This window comes from Garra rufa, chromosome 8, assembly GCF_049309525.1.
Source record: "Garra rufa chromosome 8, GarRuf1.0, whole genome shotgun sequence".
Classification (NCBI taxonomy): domain Eukaryota; kingdom Metazoa; phylum Chordata; class Actinopteri; order Cypriniformes; family Cyprinidae; genus Garra; species Garra rufa.
In genome coordinates this window covers 22,421,882-22,438,079 of record NC_133368.1, presented here as the reverse complement: position 1 = coordinate 22,438,079, position 16,198 = coordinate 22,421,882, and the positions used below count along the sequence as shown (strand labels likewise).

The 16,198-nt window shown below is 43.8% G+C and overlaps 2 protein-coding genes across 2 annotated transcripts; one reads left to right on the top strand and one right to left on the bottom strand.

The window, feature by feature from the left end:
* Positions 1-1,038: 1,038 nt before the first annotated feature.
* Positions 1,039-1,896, bottom strand: crygm2e (crystallin, gamma M2e). The gene is made up of 3 exons (XM_073846215.1): positions 1,832-1,896; positions 1,471-1,713; positions 1,039-1,381 (listed from the first exon to the last, which is right to left on the bottom strand). The coding sequence occupies exons 1-3, from the start codon at positions 1,838-1,840 to the stop codon at positions 1,109-1,111; spliced, it is 525 nt and encodes a 174-aa protein (XP_073702316.1). The 5' UTR covers positions 1,841-1,896; the 3' UTR covers positions 1,039-1,108.
* Positions 1,897-2,920: 1,024 nt separating this feature from the next.
* Positions 2,921-3,811, top strand: LOC141341068 (gamma-crystallin M2-like). Its single transcript, XM_073846210.1, has 3 exons — positions 2,921-3,038; positions 3,147-3,389; positions 3,466-3,811. Exons 1-3 carry the CDS (start codon positions 3,009-3,011, stop codon positions 3,736-3,738), a joined length of 546 nt encoding a protein of 181 aa, XP_073702311.1. The 5' UTR covers positions 2,921-3,008; the 3' UTR covers positions 3,739-3,811.
* Positions 3,812-16,198: the final 12,387 nt, after the last annotated feature.

Here is a 16,198-nt window from a genome sequence, read left to right as displayed (position 1 = left end):
TCAGTCCTTGATGGATTTCCATGATGGACCCGTGATGACAGAGACATCAGCATTTGTTCACTGTATCACACAATATGATTAAAGGTGCAATCAGTAAGTTATTTTTGACTGGCTCCAATTTGCCTCATGTTTGACTTTATACTGACACCTACAGGCCAAACATGGCAGAAAAATAGAAATGTCAGAGGCCAATTATTTTAGCTGTTAGTCCATCCATTCTTAATTGTGACCGACACAAAAGGGTGAGACATTCACAAAAATTTGTCATACCTGCCAACATTACTGACAAAAAAATTTAAATCAGCTAATTAATCTGTCTTAATCTTAAAGTAAAAGTCTAGTGGCTATATTTTTTTTAAATATTATGAAATCTGTTCATCAAATAATCAATTGGATTTATACAGACAATACCAGTTGCCTTATTAAACTCAGCTAAACTTACATAGTGCTGAAGTCTTATGGGGCTATTCTGGTACAGTTTTACCAAACTCAGTGGATAAATACTGCAAATACGCTTCTTCACCCCAGTTCATCCTTTGGAATTTCTACTGACACATGAAGTTTATTAAGTGCTTCTGCTTCACATTGGAATCTTTCCCTCCACATTTTTCACTTCATTTCATAGTACACATAATATCATTAATTACATTTGCAACAAATTTTCTTGCTTGTTTCCCTTTGCTTGCAACTCAGATCATTTTCAGTGTTTTAATGATATCTTAAACAGAGGAATTTTATGGTGTGATGGTCATAGTCATTGTTTTACCTCACTCCTCACTTCAAGTCAAGTGGATCTTTTTCATATTATTTTTGTTTTGTTGAACTAATGCATCAAACTATATACATTTTGTTTTGTTATTACTGTTAGAAGATCTGTCAAATTGCCAGTAGCTTGTTATGTAAACTCAACACAAAAGCCCCCCTCAGGTTCATTAACAAAAAAGCCTTTTGGTTTTGTTAAAAAAAAAAAATAAATAAATAAATAAATTCTTTCACTTCTCTTTTTTAATATGAAAAAAAAAAACTACTGAGTGCACCTTTTGGACTTGTTAAACTGTACTTTATTTTAGTACCACATTTTTCTAGAAAAATCTGTGCAATCAACATTTTAAAAATAAGAATCATTGATACGCTTCATGCTCATGAATCTCATGCCACCCATATTGCTGAAGCTCTTGTACTCTCCAGGCCTGAAGTACCACATTCTGCCTCTGTAGTGGGGACGTTCATAGAAGAGCCAGTGGCCATCCATCACATGACAGGACTGACAGTGAGACATGCGGTAACGGTCCATGATGTTCTCACAATCATTCATCATCTCGTACATCTGACCCATGAAGTTCTCCCTCTCATAGATCCTCATTCTGAAGGATCCCCTGTGCTGCAAAGGCATGAATAGAAATTTACAGTTTGTGCTAAATAGTTATAAGAGCATTAATGGTGAGCATGTTATATGCATTAATCTCTTACCATAGGGATCATTCTGCAAGATCTGATACAGTCATTCATGCCAAACATAGACATGTAATCAGCATAGTCACCCCTCCTAAAGAAATACTGATTTCCCATGTAGTTGGGACGATCGTACATCATCCAGCATCCGCTCTCTATTCTGCAAGAATGACAGCGGCTCATGTAGGAGGAGAAATCAGCACAGTCGCTCATACACTCATAAGAGCGACCCTGGAAGTTCCTGTCCTCGTAGAAGATGATCTATTTTGAAACACAAAAGAAGCAATAAGACACTTCTGTGCTTTTTAAAGGAGTGAATCAGCATCTTAAAGATGCACTATTGTTTTTATTTTTAAGTATCAGTTGTACTAATACTTACTCTGCCCATGATGGTAGTGACTGTCCTTTTGGAGCACTTTCTGTACCTTTTTGAAGTACTGATACGATGACACACTGTTCACGTTAACCCATACATTTATAGCTGCCCAAACCTAAAGAATATGTGCCTCCCATTGTGAAAAATCCTGACAAAGCAGCATGGTATAGAGACCCATGGAAAGCTGAAGTGCTTTTGTAATATGTCAATATAATTGAATCTCTAGTTTCCAGGTGTATCCATCTTAAGTAGCCAATAGAGTGGTTTGCGTCTTGGTGTTTCTTTTGTGTTTAAAAAAACAAACCACCAAAATGTATCAGTCCAAAATTATGCAAGGAGTTCCTCCGCTTCCAATCCATACATCCATTTGGCATCTTTATTAACCACAAAATAATTGTTTTCATTTCACCAAAGGTGAAAAAAGCAGCTCTCCCCAACACATAAGTCTGGGAAAGAAAGTTTGTTAGTATGCCTAACAGTAGGTCTTTTAAATTGACTTAATCTATGTTTTTGGGGTACATTACATATATACATGTCTCACATATATACATGTAGGTTTTAGAACATATAAACTGTAAAATACCGTAACAGATAAAATCACTAAAATAAATTTTAATTATAAAAATTGTAATAAACTTTTTTTTAAAGGCTATATAGCCGCTTGTGATCTTCTTACCAATTACAAATATTGGGAAAAGGGAAATCTTTTGATTTTGACTGAGAGCTGTGTTCATGATGTTTTCAAAGTCCAGATTTACCAATTTTCTAGTATTTATAGTTGATGTTCAACATTTAAAGCATTATTTAGGGATTAACAGGTCTAAACAAGCAATAGTTCTGCAGTAGCTATATAAACAGGCCCTGTTTTAACAGATTAATTTTGATCAACATTTTGTTTTACAAAAAGAAAGATTTAAAAAAAAAAACTATTTCAAAATGTCTGAAAACATTTTGAAAACATTATTGTGGAAAGCGTATGCAAGCTGTAGGTTATGTCAAAATGGACCACAATGAATGCCCTCTGAATGCTTCCATACTGATCTGCTGAGTCAGTAGGTTGCCCTCAATCTCAATAGCAAGCACACAGTTTTATTCAATTCGCTCGGGTATAAAAGTAAGGGTGAGACCTGGCAGGAGGACACAGCCGTGTAAACGGAAGAGTATCAAATCATTTGAAAAAATGACTACAACAGGCATGAGCATGTGCAGGGTAAGTAATGGCATAATGAAATAACAAAATATTCCTTTCTCTCTCTAGTACAATGCAATGTTTTGAATGTATTGAAATGCCTAATAACCTTATGTTTAATCTTACCAGGCCATCTTCTACGAGGACAAGAACTTCCAGGGTCGCTCTTATGAGTGCACAAGCGACTGTGCTGACATGTCCCCCTACTTGAGTCGCTGTCACTCTTGCAGAGTGGAGAGTGGCTGCTTCATGATGTACGACCGTCCCAACTACATGGGAAATCAGTATTTCTTCAGAAGGGGTGAATATGCTGATTACATGTCTATGTTTGGCATGAGCGACTGCATTAGATCTTGCCGTATGATCCCCATGGTAAGTGAATAATACATATATTTGACTTGCCGCAGAGCTGGTTGCAGTTTTTACATTTCTGTCACTATATTTGCAGCACAGAGGATCCTTTAGAATGAGGATCTATGAGAGAGAGAACTTCATGGGCCAGATGTATGAGATGATGGATGACTGTGATAACATCATGGATCGTTACCACATGTCTCACTGCCAGTCCTGCCATGTGATGGATGGCCACTGGCTCATGTATGAGCAGCCCCACTACAGAGGCAGGATGTCATACTTCAGGCCTGGAGAGTACAGGAACTTCAGAGATATGGGTGGCATGAGGTTCATGAGCTCAAGGCGCATCAATGATTCCTTCTATTAAAAAGCAAATTGTGTCAATGTGAAAACATTTCTGTTACTTGACAATAAAGTACTATTCAACAACTCTCTTAAAACACTGTTGTTTAGTTTTTTTTTAGTATACTGAAACGAAATCTGGTAAAACATAAGAACAGTTAAGTTGGAGACGGCATCACTCAGTGGTCCCAAAAACAAACAAAAAACAATCTTTATAAGTGTGCTAAAAGTTTTTGAAATCTTACAACTTTCACCAAGTGAAATAGTTTTGTCATTATCCCCTTTCACACAGCAATCCCGGCAAATTGCCGTAAAATTACCAGTATGACTTTACCGGTGAATACAGAAATATGCTGTTCACACAGGCAACAGCGTTCTGGTAAATTCTGTTATGCCAGTCATCGGAAACTAATTTAAAAACCTGCAGTTGTCTTTTTTTTTTTTTGCAAACAGAATGTGTTTTTGCTCTTATAAACACCAGAGGCGTATAATAGTATCCAATGGAAGAGCTGCAACACTGATGAATAGAAAAGAAGGCTGGGTTTTGCATTGACATTTTGAAAAAGCAGCAAGACCAATGGTCAAAGATATCCATCTAGCACATATTTACATAGCAAAAACCATTTTAAAAAAGCAGTGTAGCTTTGTAAACAGCTCAGAGTAATTACGCCATCTCCGTAAGTACACTATGATTGGCCAATTTGGACCAAAGCAGACTTAATTCGTCAGGGTGCTCATATCGCCAATCTCCATTCTTTGTTCACACAGAGCACATTAACAGTAATTTACTGGTAATATTACAACTTCTCATACCTGTAAACTGCCAAAACTAATTTACTGTTTTGTTTTGTTTGTTTTTTTTTCATAAAAAGGAAAAGGTTGTGTTCACACAACAAAAACATTTTTTTTTTTTTCCAGAATAATTAAAAGGAATATTTAAAAAATATCTATAAAACAGTACCTGGTGAATGCAGTTGATTACCACAGAAAAACACTGACTTGTACCAGATTTCATGTCATACACATGGACTTTGTTTCTGTTGAATGGTCTGTGACCTAGCCAACACATCTGGCACTGCATCAGGGTTGTAGCAGTAGGCAAGGCTGCTGGGTCATGAACTTGGGCATGGTAAAGGGCACAAAAAATGACAATGCAGACGCATGGTCTGTGATCGTAAGATCCAGACTATGAGCTTACAGACCCATACAAGATCAGCAGTAATTGTAGCTCGAGCAGCAATCTCATGAGTAGAGGGTTCTGAAGCTAGAGCAGTAGTGGCTGTGACCAGAACAAATGGTGAGGCATGGGCTGGTGAGACAAGAAAGACACAATTGGGACAATACCAAGAAAAGCAAACATCAGATAGACAGAAAGACATGCACACAAGGTGGAACAGTTGCAAATCCAGGAGTATGAACTAAAAGCCAACAGGAATGCTAACTTTTTGTGACAGAAATACATACCATTCTATATCTTTAGTTTTTTTTCTTTGTTAAATTAAAAGGACATTTCACCCTAAATTAAATTCTGTCATCATTTATCTATGCTCATGCTGTTCCAAACCTTTATGAAGTTCTTTCTTCTGTTGAACACAAAAGAATGTATATTTACAAGTCAAACAGTTTACGGAGGACATAAGAGAGTACATATAAAAGAATAATTTAAAGGGATAGCTCACCAAAAAATGAAAATTCTGTCATTAATTACTTGCCTTCATGTCGTTCCAAACCTGTAAGATCTTTGTTTATCTTCAGAACACAAATTTTTCATGAAATCCAAGAGATCCACAGACTGTCCCAGAAGAGAATAAATTGTTGAATGAAGTTGTTATTTTTGTTTTCTTCACGTACAAAAAGTATGCTCACAATTTCATAAAATTACAGTTGAACCACTGATATAACTGTTTTAACTGTTTCTGTGCCTTGACCTTGGTAGGAACTTTGCTGTCTATGGATGGTCAGAAAGCTATCTTAATTTGTGTTCTGAAGATAAATGAAGGTTTTACAGGTTTGGAACGACATGAGGGTGAGTTATTAATTTTTGGATTAACTAACCCTTTAAAACGGACTTATGTCATTAATTTTCTTTTAAATATACAGTACTGGATCTGACTGAAATATGAATTCAGCCAGAAAACACTGAAATACCCTCTGCTCTCTCTTAACTCTCTCCAAAATCTTTCAAAAGATTGAAGAAACTGGTTCATTTTAGAGTATCTCTGACACAGCAAGGATTGTAGGTTGCTCCGGGTTAGCAGCAGTGAGAATTTACCAACAATAGTCCAAGGAGGGACAAACTACAAACCCGCAACTGTGTTTTGGGCACCCAAGACTCACTGACTACGTTTACATGGACACCAGTAATCTAATTAATGACCTTATTCTGAATAAGACAATAATATGATTAAGCTGTTTACATGAGTTGCTTTTAGAATATTCCTTTCATGATCCCGTTTTACATGTTATAGTGCATAGATCGATTAATGACACACATCATTACGTCCACACGCGACGCTATCAGTTCATCTTCGTTATAGACTTTTGGATGTTTGGGTTTTAATTTTACAAAAGCTTGAAGTGGCTCTGGACATATGCAACATTTTTTAGAATGTGTGAGTTAAAATTTGCCGTGGTCGCATTTGTGCGAGTGCATGCTGTGCTGCTCCAAAGCGTCTGCTCCATACAGCGAGCGTTTCAGAGCCAGTAAGTTTTTAGGAGAAAAAAAAAAAACACACGCAAGCACAGTCACCGAAAGCCAGTTTAGTTTTACTTTTTTTGTTTGTTTTCATTTTGAAAACCCTGTTATCTTTGCCGTTTACCTCACATTACGCTTTGGAGGCTTTCTTTTATTAATTTTTTTATTAATTATTTTGATTGCTCAGTGTTTGCGCGCCCTGTAATAAATTGTTTAGTCGGCATATAACAGCATGTGATGGAGTCCATGCCTCGTCTTATTAGTTTTTGTTAATAAATGCTATATAAGCTAGTTTTAATTTATTTTTGTTATGCTGTTTAATTAAAAATAACAAATCCATCTTTTAAGAATTTGTTTTAATCTTAAAATTGATAGGTGTAGTGTAGCCTTATGCAAGCAAAACCAAGATCATGAATTTGAAAGTAAAAGTAAAAAGCATCCTAAGACATTCCAATAGCGGAAATCCCGTTCACAAAATTAAAATAAATACTTACAAATAATACTAATGAAAAAGGGGGTTGAATGTTAAAAACGTTTCCATAAAACTAAAAATTATGATAACAAACTAGGCTATTTATCAGCAATGAGCATTGATTAAGCCCATGTTGTAGCAAAAAATAAATAAATAAAAATGAAACCAAAGCGCGACCAACTGAGAGCATTATGCCGCGTTCCAGACAACCCGTTACCCGTGTTTTTCCAAACTTCTACCCGTGAAAGTGCACTGGAACGGCACTCAAACCCGTGAATTCCCACCCGTGAACTCGTACTAGATCGACGACGTACTCCCAGTTCCGAGTTCTGACGTGACATAGCCCGAGAAACAACAATAAAGCCTCTAGGGGTGCGGTTTTTAGTGGCACACGGTGGAAAAATAGAGTTTAGGACAATATAACGTTGCAATCAAATTATTAATACTATAAAAATAATAAATGCTTGGCGTGGCTTGCCTGGAACGCTACAGTCCTGAGTCGTGGTTTGAACACGTGATTTACGAGCTCAAAAACCTGCCTGGAACGCAGCATTAGTGTGTATCCTGTCACAAAATGTGGCAAAAAGTCCTACACAAGGGGAATAGTCTGATTAAGGTGTGTACATGTCTTCCATAATGCGACTAAAATAGGAATACTCCACCTGTCTTAATTCGATTTGTGTTTACTCAGATTATGACTTTAGTCGGATTAAATTAATCAAAAATATCAGTTTACATGGTTGCTTCTTAATCAGAGTATTGACTTAATCGCGTTAAAATCGGAATATTGTTGTCCATGTAAACGTACTCACTGATGTATAATGCAACAAGTTGGTGGAGGGAGTGTGATGCTCTGGATGTTCTGCTGTTGAACCCTGGGTCTGGCCATGCATGTGTAAAATACGAAGATTTGAGACATGCTACCTACCTAAAAACTGTTGCAGACCAGGTACACACCTTCATGACAATGGTGTTTCCTAGTAAAAGTGGCCTCTTTCAGCAGGATAATGAACACTGCACACATTGTTCAAGAATTGTTTGAGTTCAAGGTAGAGACCTGCAATCCCGTGGGAGTACCGCGGGACCCGAGGGACCCAACGCAACAGAGTGCGGCGCGGGACGAAACTTGATGGGCAAGTGCGGGTGCGGGCGGGTAGAGACTCGTGTGCGGGATAATAAAATGATTCGCGTGACTCCCGCAAAATAGAAATATCTAAACATAAAATATCTAAAAACAAAAAATTGTTATTCACCTATTGCACAAAAGCTGCAAGAACAACATAAATATGATTAGTAAGCGTGAGAATAGGCAGTTTCGATTTAAAGCTTGTTTGCAGCGTGAGTAATGTAGCCATCTGCTGATTTTTGGAACGCATCGCCAATCAGTGGTGTTCAAGTTAAAATCCACTCACTGCTCAAAAGTTTTGCACAGTGCTGAATATTGCGTGATTACGAATCACAACACATAAAGTGTAGACATTTATGAAAGGCTAATTGTGCATAATATCAATTGTGTTATAAGAGCTTTATGAGATTTCGTACTGAGATGTCAGCTTTAAAGGAGTTCCCTTCCGGGAACTCGAGCCGCGTCATGGAACGCTATGGGGAACGCCATTGGCGGGCAGCACTCTGAATCATGTCTACAACCAATGAATGACGGGGGTGACGTCACAGGCGCGGTGACGTCATCGACCAGGAAGTATAAAGCACGTGCGTTTGACGCCCGCGGCAGCTTTTGTCATTCAGCGAGAGCGCTCTGTGTCTGTCTCTGTCTTGCCATTGCTGTTTTTGTGTCCAGTTTGACACACTTTTACTTGAGTTAATGGCTTCAAAACAACCATTAAAAAGGAGTTTGGTGGCGAAGCGCCCACATAGGCAGTGTGTCCCTCCCTGCCAACGCTACATTGTTGGTGGGGATACACACAGCCTATGTGTGGTTTGCTTGGGAGCGGGGCACGCACAGTCAGCCCTCGAAAAGGCTGACTGTCCGCACTGTGAACGCCTTCCAGTGCGGGTGCTTCGCTCCCGGAAAGCCCTCTTCGAGGAGGGGGCTTTCACCAGCGTTCCCCGCGGGTCTGGCCCCGCTTCCGCCGAGGCGGAGCGGCAGCTGCACTCGTGGGGTTCACAGCTCGATCTGCTGGAGGGTTTGGAGACGGGTAACCCCCTATCTCCGCCCTCACTCAGTGGATCGAGTGACCTCCTCCTGGATGCGGAAGCCCGCACTGCGGTTTCTTCCCCCCGGGAGGAGGCTCCAGAGTTTCTCCTCTCTTCCTCCGAGGAGGTTGAGATGGAGAGCCTGGAAGAGTCACAACCGCCACCACCACGCTCGCCACACTATGAGGAGCTCGTGGAGGTGCTGACAAACGCGGTGGCCAAATTAAACATCTCCTGGCCCGCGGAAGTATATCATGAGCCGCAGAGAAGCCGATTAGATGATCGCTTCTTGCGGACCAAGTCAGCACCCCACAAACGGAGCCTTCCATTTTTCCCCGATCTCCATAAAGAGCTAACGAGATCGTGGGAAAAGCCGTACTCCTTCCGCCTTTTCTCCCCCGCTGAAAACTATGGTAATGTGGGGGGCGCGGAGGAGAGCGGCTACAGGACGATGCCACGGGTTGAACAGACGCTTGCGGGCTATCTGTCACCCGGCTCGGCGTCGTCCTTGAAGGCTCCGTCCTTGCCCACAAAGCCGCTTAAAGTTACATCTGGCTTGATGGGCAAGGCTTACACGGCAGCAGGTCAAGCCGGTACGTGCCTACACACCATGGCAATTCTCCAAGTGTACCAGGCTGACCTGCTGAAGGAGTTCAGCGACGTTAACATCACAGAGATGCAAAAAACTGCAGATCTCGCTCTCCGCGCCACCAAGGAGACCGCCCGCGCTGTGGGGCGGTCTATGGCAGCCCTGGTGGCCGCGGAGAGGCATCTCTGGCTGACCCTGTCCGAAGTCAAAGAGAAGGACAGGGTCACGCTCCTGGACGCCCCCCTGCAACCATCTGGCCTCTTTGGTGCTTCGGTCGACACCGTTGTTGCCAGGCACCAGGAGGCCCGCAAGCAGGCGGCGGCGTTCAGGACATTTCTTCCTCGCCGCGTGTTCTCCTCTGAGGCTGCTGGACGGGGACAGCCTCAGCCGTGCACGAGCTCCCATAGAGAGGCGCAGAAACAGAGCGTTGCCGCCCGTGCTCCTCCGGCCAAACCTAGAGGACCCGGAAAGCAACGCTCTAAGTCGGGGGCTTCCTCGAAGAAGAGGCCCGACCTGAGGGTCGTCCTCCAATCGAGGAGGTCCTCGACCAAGCGGCCCTGACGGTTGTGGCTCAGGGTCGTTGAGGGCAGCCCCTCTCGAGGGGGTTTGCACCGTACCCAAGGGTGCGGGTTTCAAATCCCCTCGGGGCCCTCAGGAGATTTGTCAGCTAACCCTGCCAGTGTTACAGGGCGCGGCGATCTCCCGCGAACGTCATTCTCTAGCTGTTCCGCCCGGAAACGTAGCGGCTCTGGAGAGTTCGCAACCCCCGCGGGGGTCTTCAGAGGAGCTAGTTCAGGAACTTCCTGCCAGCTCGCTGTTACAGGTCTCCGAATTAGTTCCTCAAATAAATCCAGACACCAGTCTCGAGAGGCTGGTTCCCTTAGTAAACTTTCTGGCAGCGTGGAAACTACTGCCAAATGTTTCTATGTGGGTCCTGCGTACTGTAGAGAAAGGTTACGCTATTCAGTTCGGCACCAAGCCGCCACCTTTCAGCGGGGTATTTCCAACCTCAGTAAGCCCCGAGCAGGGTCTGGTAATGGAACAGGAAGTAGAAACTCTTCTGAGGAAGGAGGCCATCGAGGTGGTCCCTCCTCAAGACAGGGAATCCGGGTTCTACAGCCGGTACTTCATTGTTCCGAAGAAGGATGGGGGGCTTCGGCCCATCTTAGATCTCAGGCTTCTAAACCGCTCAGTCAGAAAACTGAAGTTCAGAATGCTCACAGTCAAGCAGGTCGTGTCACAAATCAGGTCCGAGGACTGGTTTGTCACGATAGATCTAAAAGACGCGTATTTCCACGTCTCCATCCTTCTTCAACACAGGAAGTTTCTCAGGTTCGCTTTCAGGGGCAAAGCTTATCAATACAGAGTACTTCCTTTCGGCCTAGCTCTCTCACCCCGAACTTTCACGAAGTGTGTGGATGCTGCGCTGGCTCCACTGCGACTCCAGGGCATCCGCATACTCAACTACATAGACGACTGGCTTATCCTAGCCAGTTCAGAGCAGTTAGCGGTTCAACATCGAGGTGTTATTCTCGCTTACATGCAAAAGTTGGGGTTGAGACTCAACGCCAAGAAGAGTGTGCTCTCTCCATTACAGAGGACCACCTACTTAGGCGTAGTGTGGGAATCGACCACGATGCAGGCACGAATGTCTCCTGCTCGGATCGATTCCATACTTACTGCAGTAAATGCGGTCAAGCTAGGCCAGTCACTCACTGTCAAACAGTTCCAAGTACTGTTAGGTCTTATGGCAGCCGCTTCCAACGTGATACCTTTTGGACTGCTGCACATGAGGCCACTACAGTGGTGGCTCAGGACCAGGGGGTTCTCCCCGAGGAGAAACCCGTTCCGCAAGATCAAGGTCACGCGGCGCTGCCTACGTGCCTTGGCCATGTGGAAGAAACCCTGGTTCCTCTCTCAGGGTCCGGTATTGGGGGCTCCCTGTCGCCGCGTCTCGCTAGCAACAGATGCGTCCCTCACCGAATGGGGGGCGGTCATGAGTGGCCGCTTAGCCTAAGGCCTGTGGAGCGATCACCATCTCTCCTGGCACATAAATCACCAAGAGATGCTGGCCGTATTCCAGGCTCTGAAGAGTTTTCTCCCAGACCTAAGAAACCGTCATGTGCTGGTCCGTACAGACAGCACCGCGGTGGTTTACTACATAAACCATCAAGGGGGACTCCGCTCACACCCCTTGTACAAGCTGGCGTACCGGATACTCCTTTGGTCTCAAGGAAAACTCCTCTCCCTGAGAGCAGTCCATATTCCTGGACATCTGAATGTGGGAGCAGACGTCCTGTCGAGGCAGGGGCCGAGGCCCGGGGAATGGATGCTTCACCCAGAGGTGGTGAAGCAGATCTGGAGAGTGTTTGGCCAGGCACAGGTGGACCTTTTCGCGACTCGAGAGACATCGCAATGTCCCCTCTGGTACTCTCTAGTTCCTCCAGCTCCACTGGGGCTGGATGCCATGGTACAGACGTGGCCGAGGCTTCGTCTGTACGCCTTTCCCCCGATCACTCTGCTCCCGGGAGTTCTGGAAAGGGTCCGCCGGTTTCAAGTATGGCTGTTGCTAGTAGCCCCGTACTGGCCGGCCCGAGTGTGGTTTTCGGACCTAATATCTCTCCTCGACGGCTCTCCATGGGAGATTCCCGTCAGGAGGGACCTCCTATCTCAGGCCGGGGGCGCAATTTGCCTTCCCCACCCAGAGAAGTGGAGGTTATGGGTGTGGCCCCTGAGGGGGCACAACTCATAGGAGTGGGTCTCTCAACCGAGGTTGTTGAGACCCTTCTCCAATCCAGAGCTCCCTCTACGAGGAAACTGTACGGCCTTAAGTGGAACTTGTTTGTGAGATGGTGCCACGAGCACCACTTAGACCCAGTTAACTGCCCGGTTGGTACAGTCCTGGAGTTTCTACAATCTCGCCTTTCCGCAGGGCTAGCTCACTCCACCCTGAAGGTTTACGTGGCGGCTATAAGTGCCTACCACGCCCCTCAAGGTGGTCTCTCAGTGGGCCGAGATCCCTTGGTCATTCGTTTCCTCCGCGGTGCACTCAGGTTGAGGCCTCGAGTGAAACCGAGGGTTCCTACATGGGACCTAGCTGTGGTGCTAGAAGCTCTATGTAAGCCTCCATTTGAGCCAATAGAGGAGATTACGGATCGCATGCTTACCATTAAGACAGCGCTTCTGTTAGCTCTCACCTCTCTCAAGAGAGTTGGGGACCTGCAGGCCCTTTCGGTGGCCCCTTCTCATTTAGAGTTTGCTCCAGGGATGGCCAAGGCCTTTCTTTACCCTAGAGTCGGGTACATCCCGAAGGTCCCCTCCCTAGTGCCACAGCCTGTAACGCTACAAGCGTTTTATCCTCCTCCATTCGTGGAGCCGAATCACAGGAAGTTCAATTGCATGTGCCCAGTCAGAGCCTTAGATGCCTACGTCCACAGAGCTGCCACATGGCGTAGAACAGAACAACTGTTCGTCTGTTACGGCCCTCCAAAGAGGGGGGGCCCGGCTGCAAAGCCTACTATTAGTAGATGGATCATCGATGCCATATCTACTGCTTACGAGTCCTCTGGTATCCCATCTCCCCTGGGACTCAAGGCTCACTCCACTCGAGGTCTATCTGCCTCGAAAGCTCTGACAGCAGGTGTCCCCATCCAGGACATCTGCAATGCTGCGGGTTGGTCCTCGCCCCTGACCTTCGTCAGGTACTACGAACTCGACCTCAGAGCCGCTCCAGGCTCCGCTGTCCTCTCGACTTAGCGAGACTAGGTCCACAGAGTCAGCCACCTCCCTAGCCAGGAGGAGACTTCTCAAGGCGCATTCTTTCTGCGGAAAGAAGAGAAGTCACTTTCGCCACTAAGAGATCTCCATCCTCAACCTTTTTGTCCGTGGAAAACTAGACAAAAGCCTTACTCTCGCGTTCTGTTTCTTTACCAGACCGAGCTCTTCAGTCCCTCTTGTTCTGGCAGAATCCCAGACAAAGGACTAAGACTCCTCGTGAGCCCGCGGAATGCTAGACAAGGGCTCTCTCTTTTCCACCCTGGTTGAACAGACACTGCGCAGGGCTTAGAAATTATGGGGGCGTTGGTAGTCTCGTTCCCCATAGCGTTCCATGACGCGGCTCGAGTTCCCGGAAGGGAACGTCTCGGGTTACGTATGTAACCTTAGTTCCCTGAGGGAACGAGACGCCGCGTCTCGGACCATAATTCCCGCACCCTGCGGCGCTCGCTTCATTCCTAAAGAGCTGCCGCGGGCGTCAAACGCACGTGCTTTATACTTCCTGGTCGATGACGTCACCGCGCCTGTGACGTCACCCCCGTCATTCATTGGTTGTAGACATGATTCAGAGTGCTGCCCGCCAATGGCGTTCCCCATAGCGTTCCATGACGCGGCGTCTCGTTCCCTCAGGGAACTAAGGTTACATACGTAACCCGAGACGCTTTGTTTGTTTGCATTCTGCCGTGGATGCACGCAGTAGCTCATGTTTGCTTTTTTATTAAGAATAACAGTGGTTTGTGAATGCTGATGCTTAGCCTAAATAACAAATATTTTATCCAGAGCATTTATGCTGGGGTCTAGTGGAACTTACGAGATGTTACAGAACTTTTTCATGTAAATTCAACCGATGTACTGAAAAAATCTATATAGGTTAATTTTATCGGGCTTTTGCAGGCGGGAGCAGGACAAAACATGAATGTCGCGGGCGGGAGCGGGACGAGATAACATTTATTTCCGCAGGAAAAAAAAAAAAACACATACGAAAATCAGACTCAGTGTACAATGACCTTTAGATTTGAATGATCATGGGTCAAAAGTAAAGAGAGATGACAAAAATAGACTGGAGGATTTGCTGATATCTTGTACTCACTGACAAATATCTATTATAAAATGCGCTGCTCTCTTTACACAGAGTGTGCGTTATCGCAAAATCGAAAGTAAAAGTAAACAGCTCGAGCACTCATTTAAAAGCGATTTCTATACCCTGCATATTGAAAGTGCAAAAATTATATACAATATTAGAATATTTGCGGGTGCGCCGATAAGAAAAAAATATTGAGCTCAACTAAATATCGTGTCAATTTTGTGATTGGCTATGTAGTGTGGGGCTCGGGTCGGGTGGGCCAAGCTTCTGATTGGGTGGCCGTGGAGCCGGGCCTGTAAGGAACTATAGAACTAAGAGCATTCTAGAAAGAGCTTTGTGATTGGATGGAAATTTCAAGCATCATGCAAGGACATGCAACTGATATAAATATTGGTTGGACGTTTAGGGGGGAGTATGTGGGAGTATTTGGCCGCTATTCGCAGAGAATTTAGTAACGTCAATGATTCTAATAAGCTCAGGCCGGTCGCGTTTGCCTCGCGCCCACTCAATTTGTGATCCGCTGTGTAAATCCAAAGTCCTGGTCGTCCCGATTGCCACTCCGCCCCTGGTATAGGCTACAGAACCAGACCTTTCTTCACGATGTTTCACCAGTCGTTTAATGGCCACTCCCCTTTTACCAACCACCTGCAAAGCTGATACGAATATGTTTTTCTTTTTTATTTACAACAAGATATATAGTATAAGGACAGGTATTCAGACCACAACTGAACGTTTGAAGAAAATGTAATGCCTTATTATTTAGAATTAGCTATTATTGATGTAAATGCAGCCGTTCAAGGCACATAATTGATTTATTACGGTATTGACGGTATTAGAAAATCCATGTCGTGGCGCAATATCACACCGGTGATGACTATGACACTGGTGTACCTCCCACCCCTAATAGAAAGGTATGTAACAAAACATTGTCAGGTCAAAATGTCAAATCAAATTTTTGAACCCAATTTTTGATTCTCAATTTTAGTGCTAGTCCACTTTATATTGCTATCCTCACTTACATAAATGAACTATAGTGTCCTGTACCCACTAGTAAAAAACATCAGAAATTAAATCTGGTGTCTGAATCAATTTTAGTTTGACTGTATCAGTGCTTGCACACTGTTATTGGCATTCTCTGCTCTACCATGTTATGTGTCCCTACACTTCTCCACTAACTTTAGGTTAGCCTTTTTTAAAAACAAAATGACCATCAACAATCAATTCCCAGAACTACAAATGATCAATTGTTCTACTTTATAGAAGCTAAAATCTTTAAATTCTACTGACAAAGCATAAACAATTTATTGCTCATAAAAAATAAAATTCTCATAAAAGCAATATCAGAACACTGGTATCTGCTAAGAGTCACTCCGTTCCTAACACTCAAACAAGCAAAATAAATTTTTTAAAAATCCTATTAAACCTGACATTAAAAAGAAACATAATAATAAAAATATAGGTTTGTTAAATCCTCCACAGGCCCGGGTTACAAAAGCTGTTTAGAGTGCGGTCTTGCCACTGGAATTGCTTTACAAGCAGAAATTTCTAATATTCTCCACCACAAGGCTTGAAATAATAACCCTTTCAGGTCTGTAGTAGCAAACTGTACAACTCACTACACCATGCAGCTGACTAAGGCCATTTTAAACAATAGGAATACAAATTCTTTCAGAGTCCATATAGTATAAATAAGGCAGCAGGCTGTCATTACAGTACC

What these genes read in the sequence shown, in the direction of transcription:
- crygm2e (XM_073846215.1), bottom strand. An exon ending in CTTGCAGAATGATCCCTATG is followed by an intron (nt 1,382 to 1,470) that starts GTAAGAGATTAA and finishes ATGCCTTTGCAG; the next exon opens with CACAGGGGATCCTTCAGAAT.
- LOC141341068 (XM_073846210.1), top strand. Translation starts at nt 3,009, where the DNA reads ATGACTACAACAGGCATGAGCATGTGCAGG. An exon ending in CAGGCATGAGCATGTGCAGG is followed by an intron (nt 3,039 to 3,146) that starts GTAAGTAATGGC and finishes TAATCTTACCAG; the next exon opens with GCCATCTTCTACGAGGACAA. An exon ending in CTTGCCGTATGATCCCCATG is followed by an intron (nt 3,390 to 3,465) that starts GTAAGTGAATAA and finishes CTATATTTGCAG; the next exon opens with CACAGAGGATCCTTTAGAAT.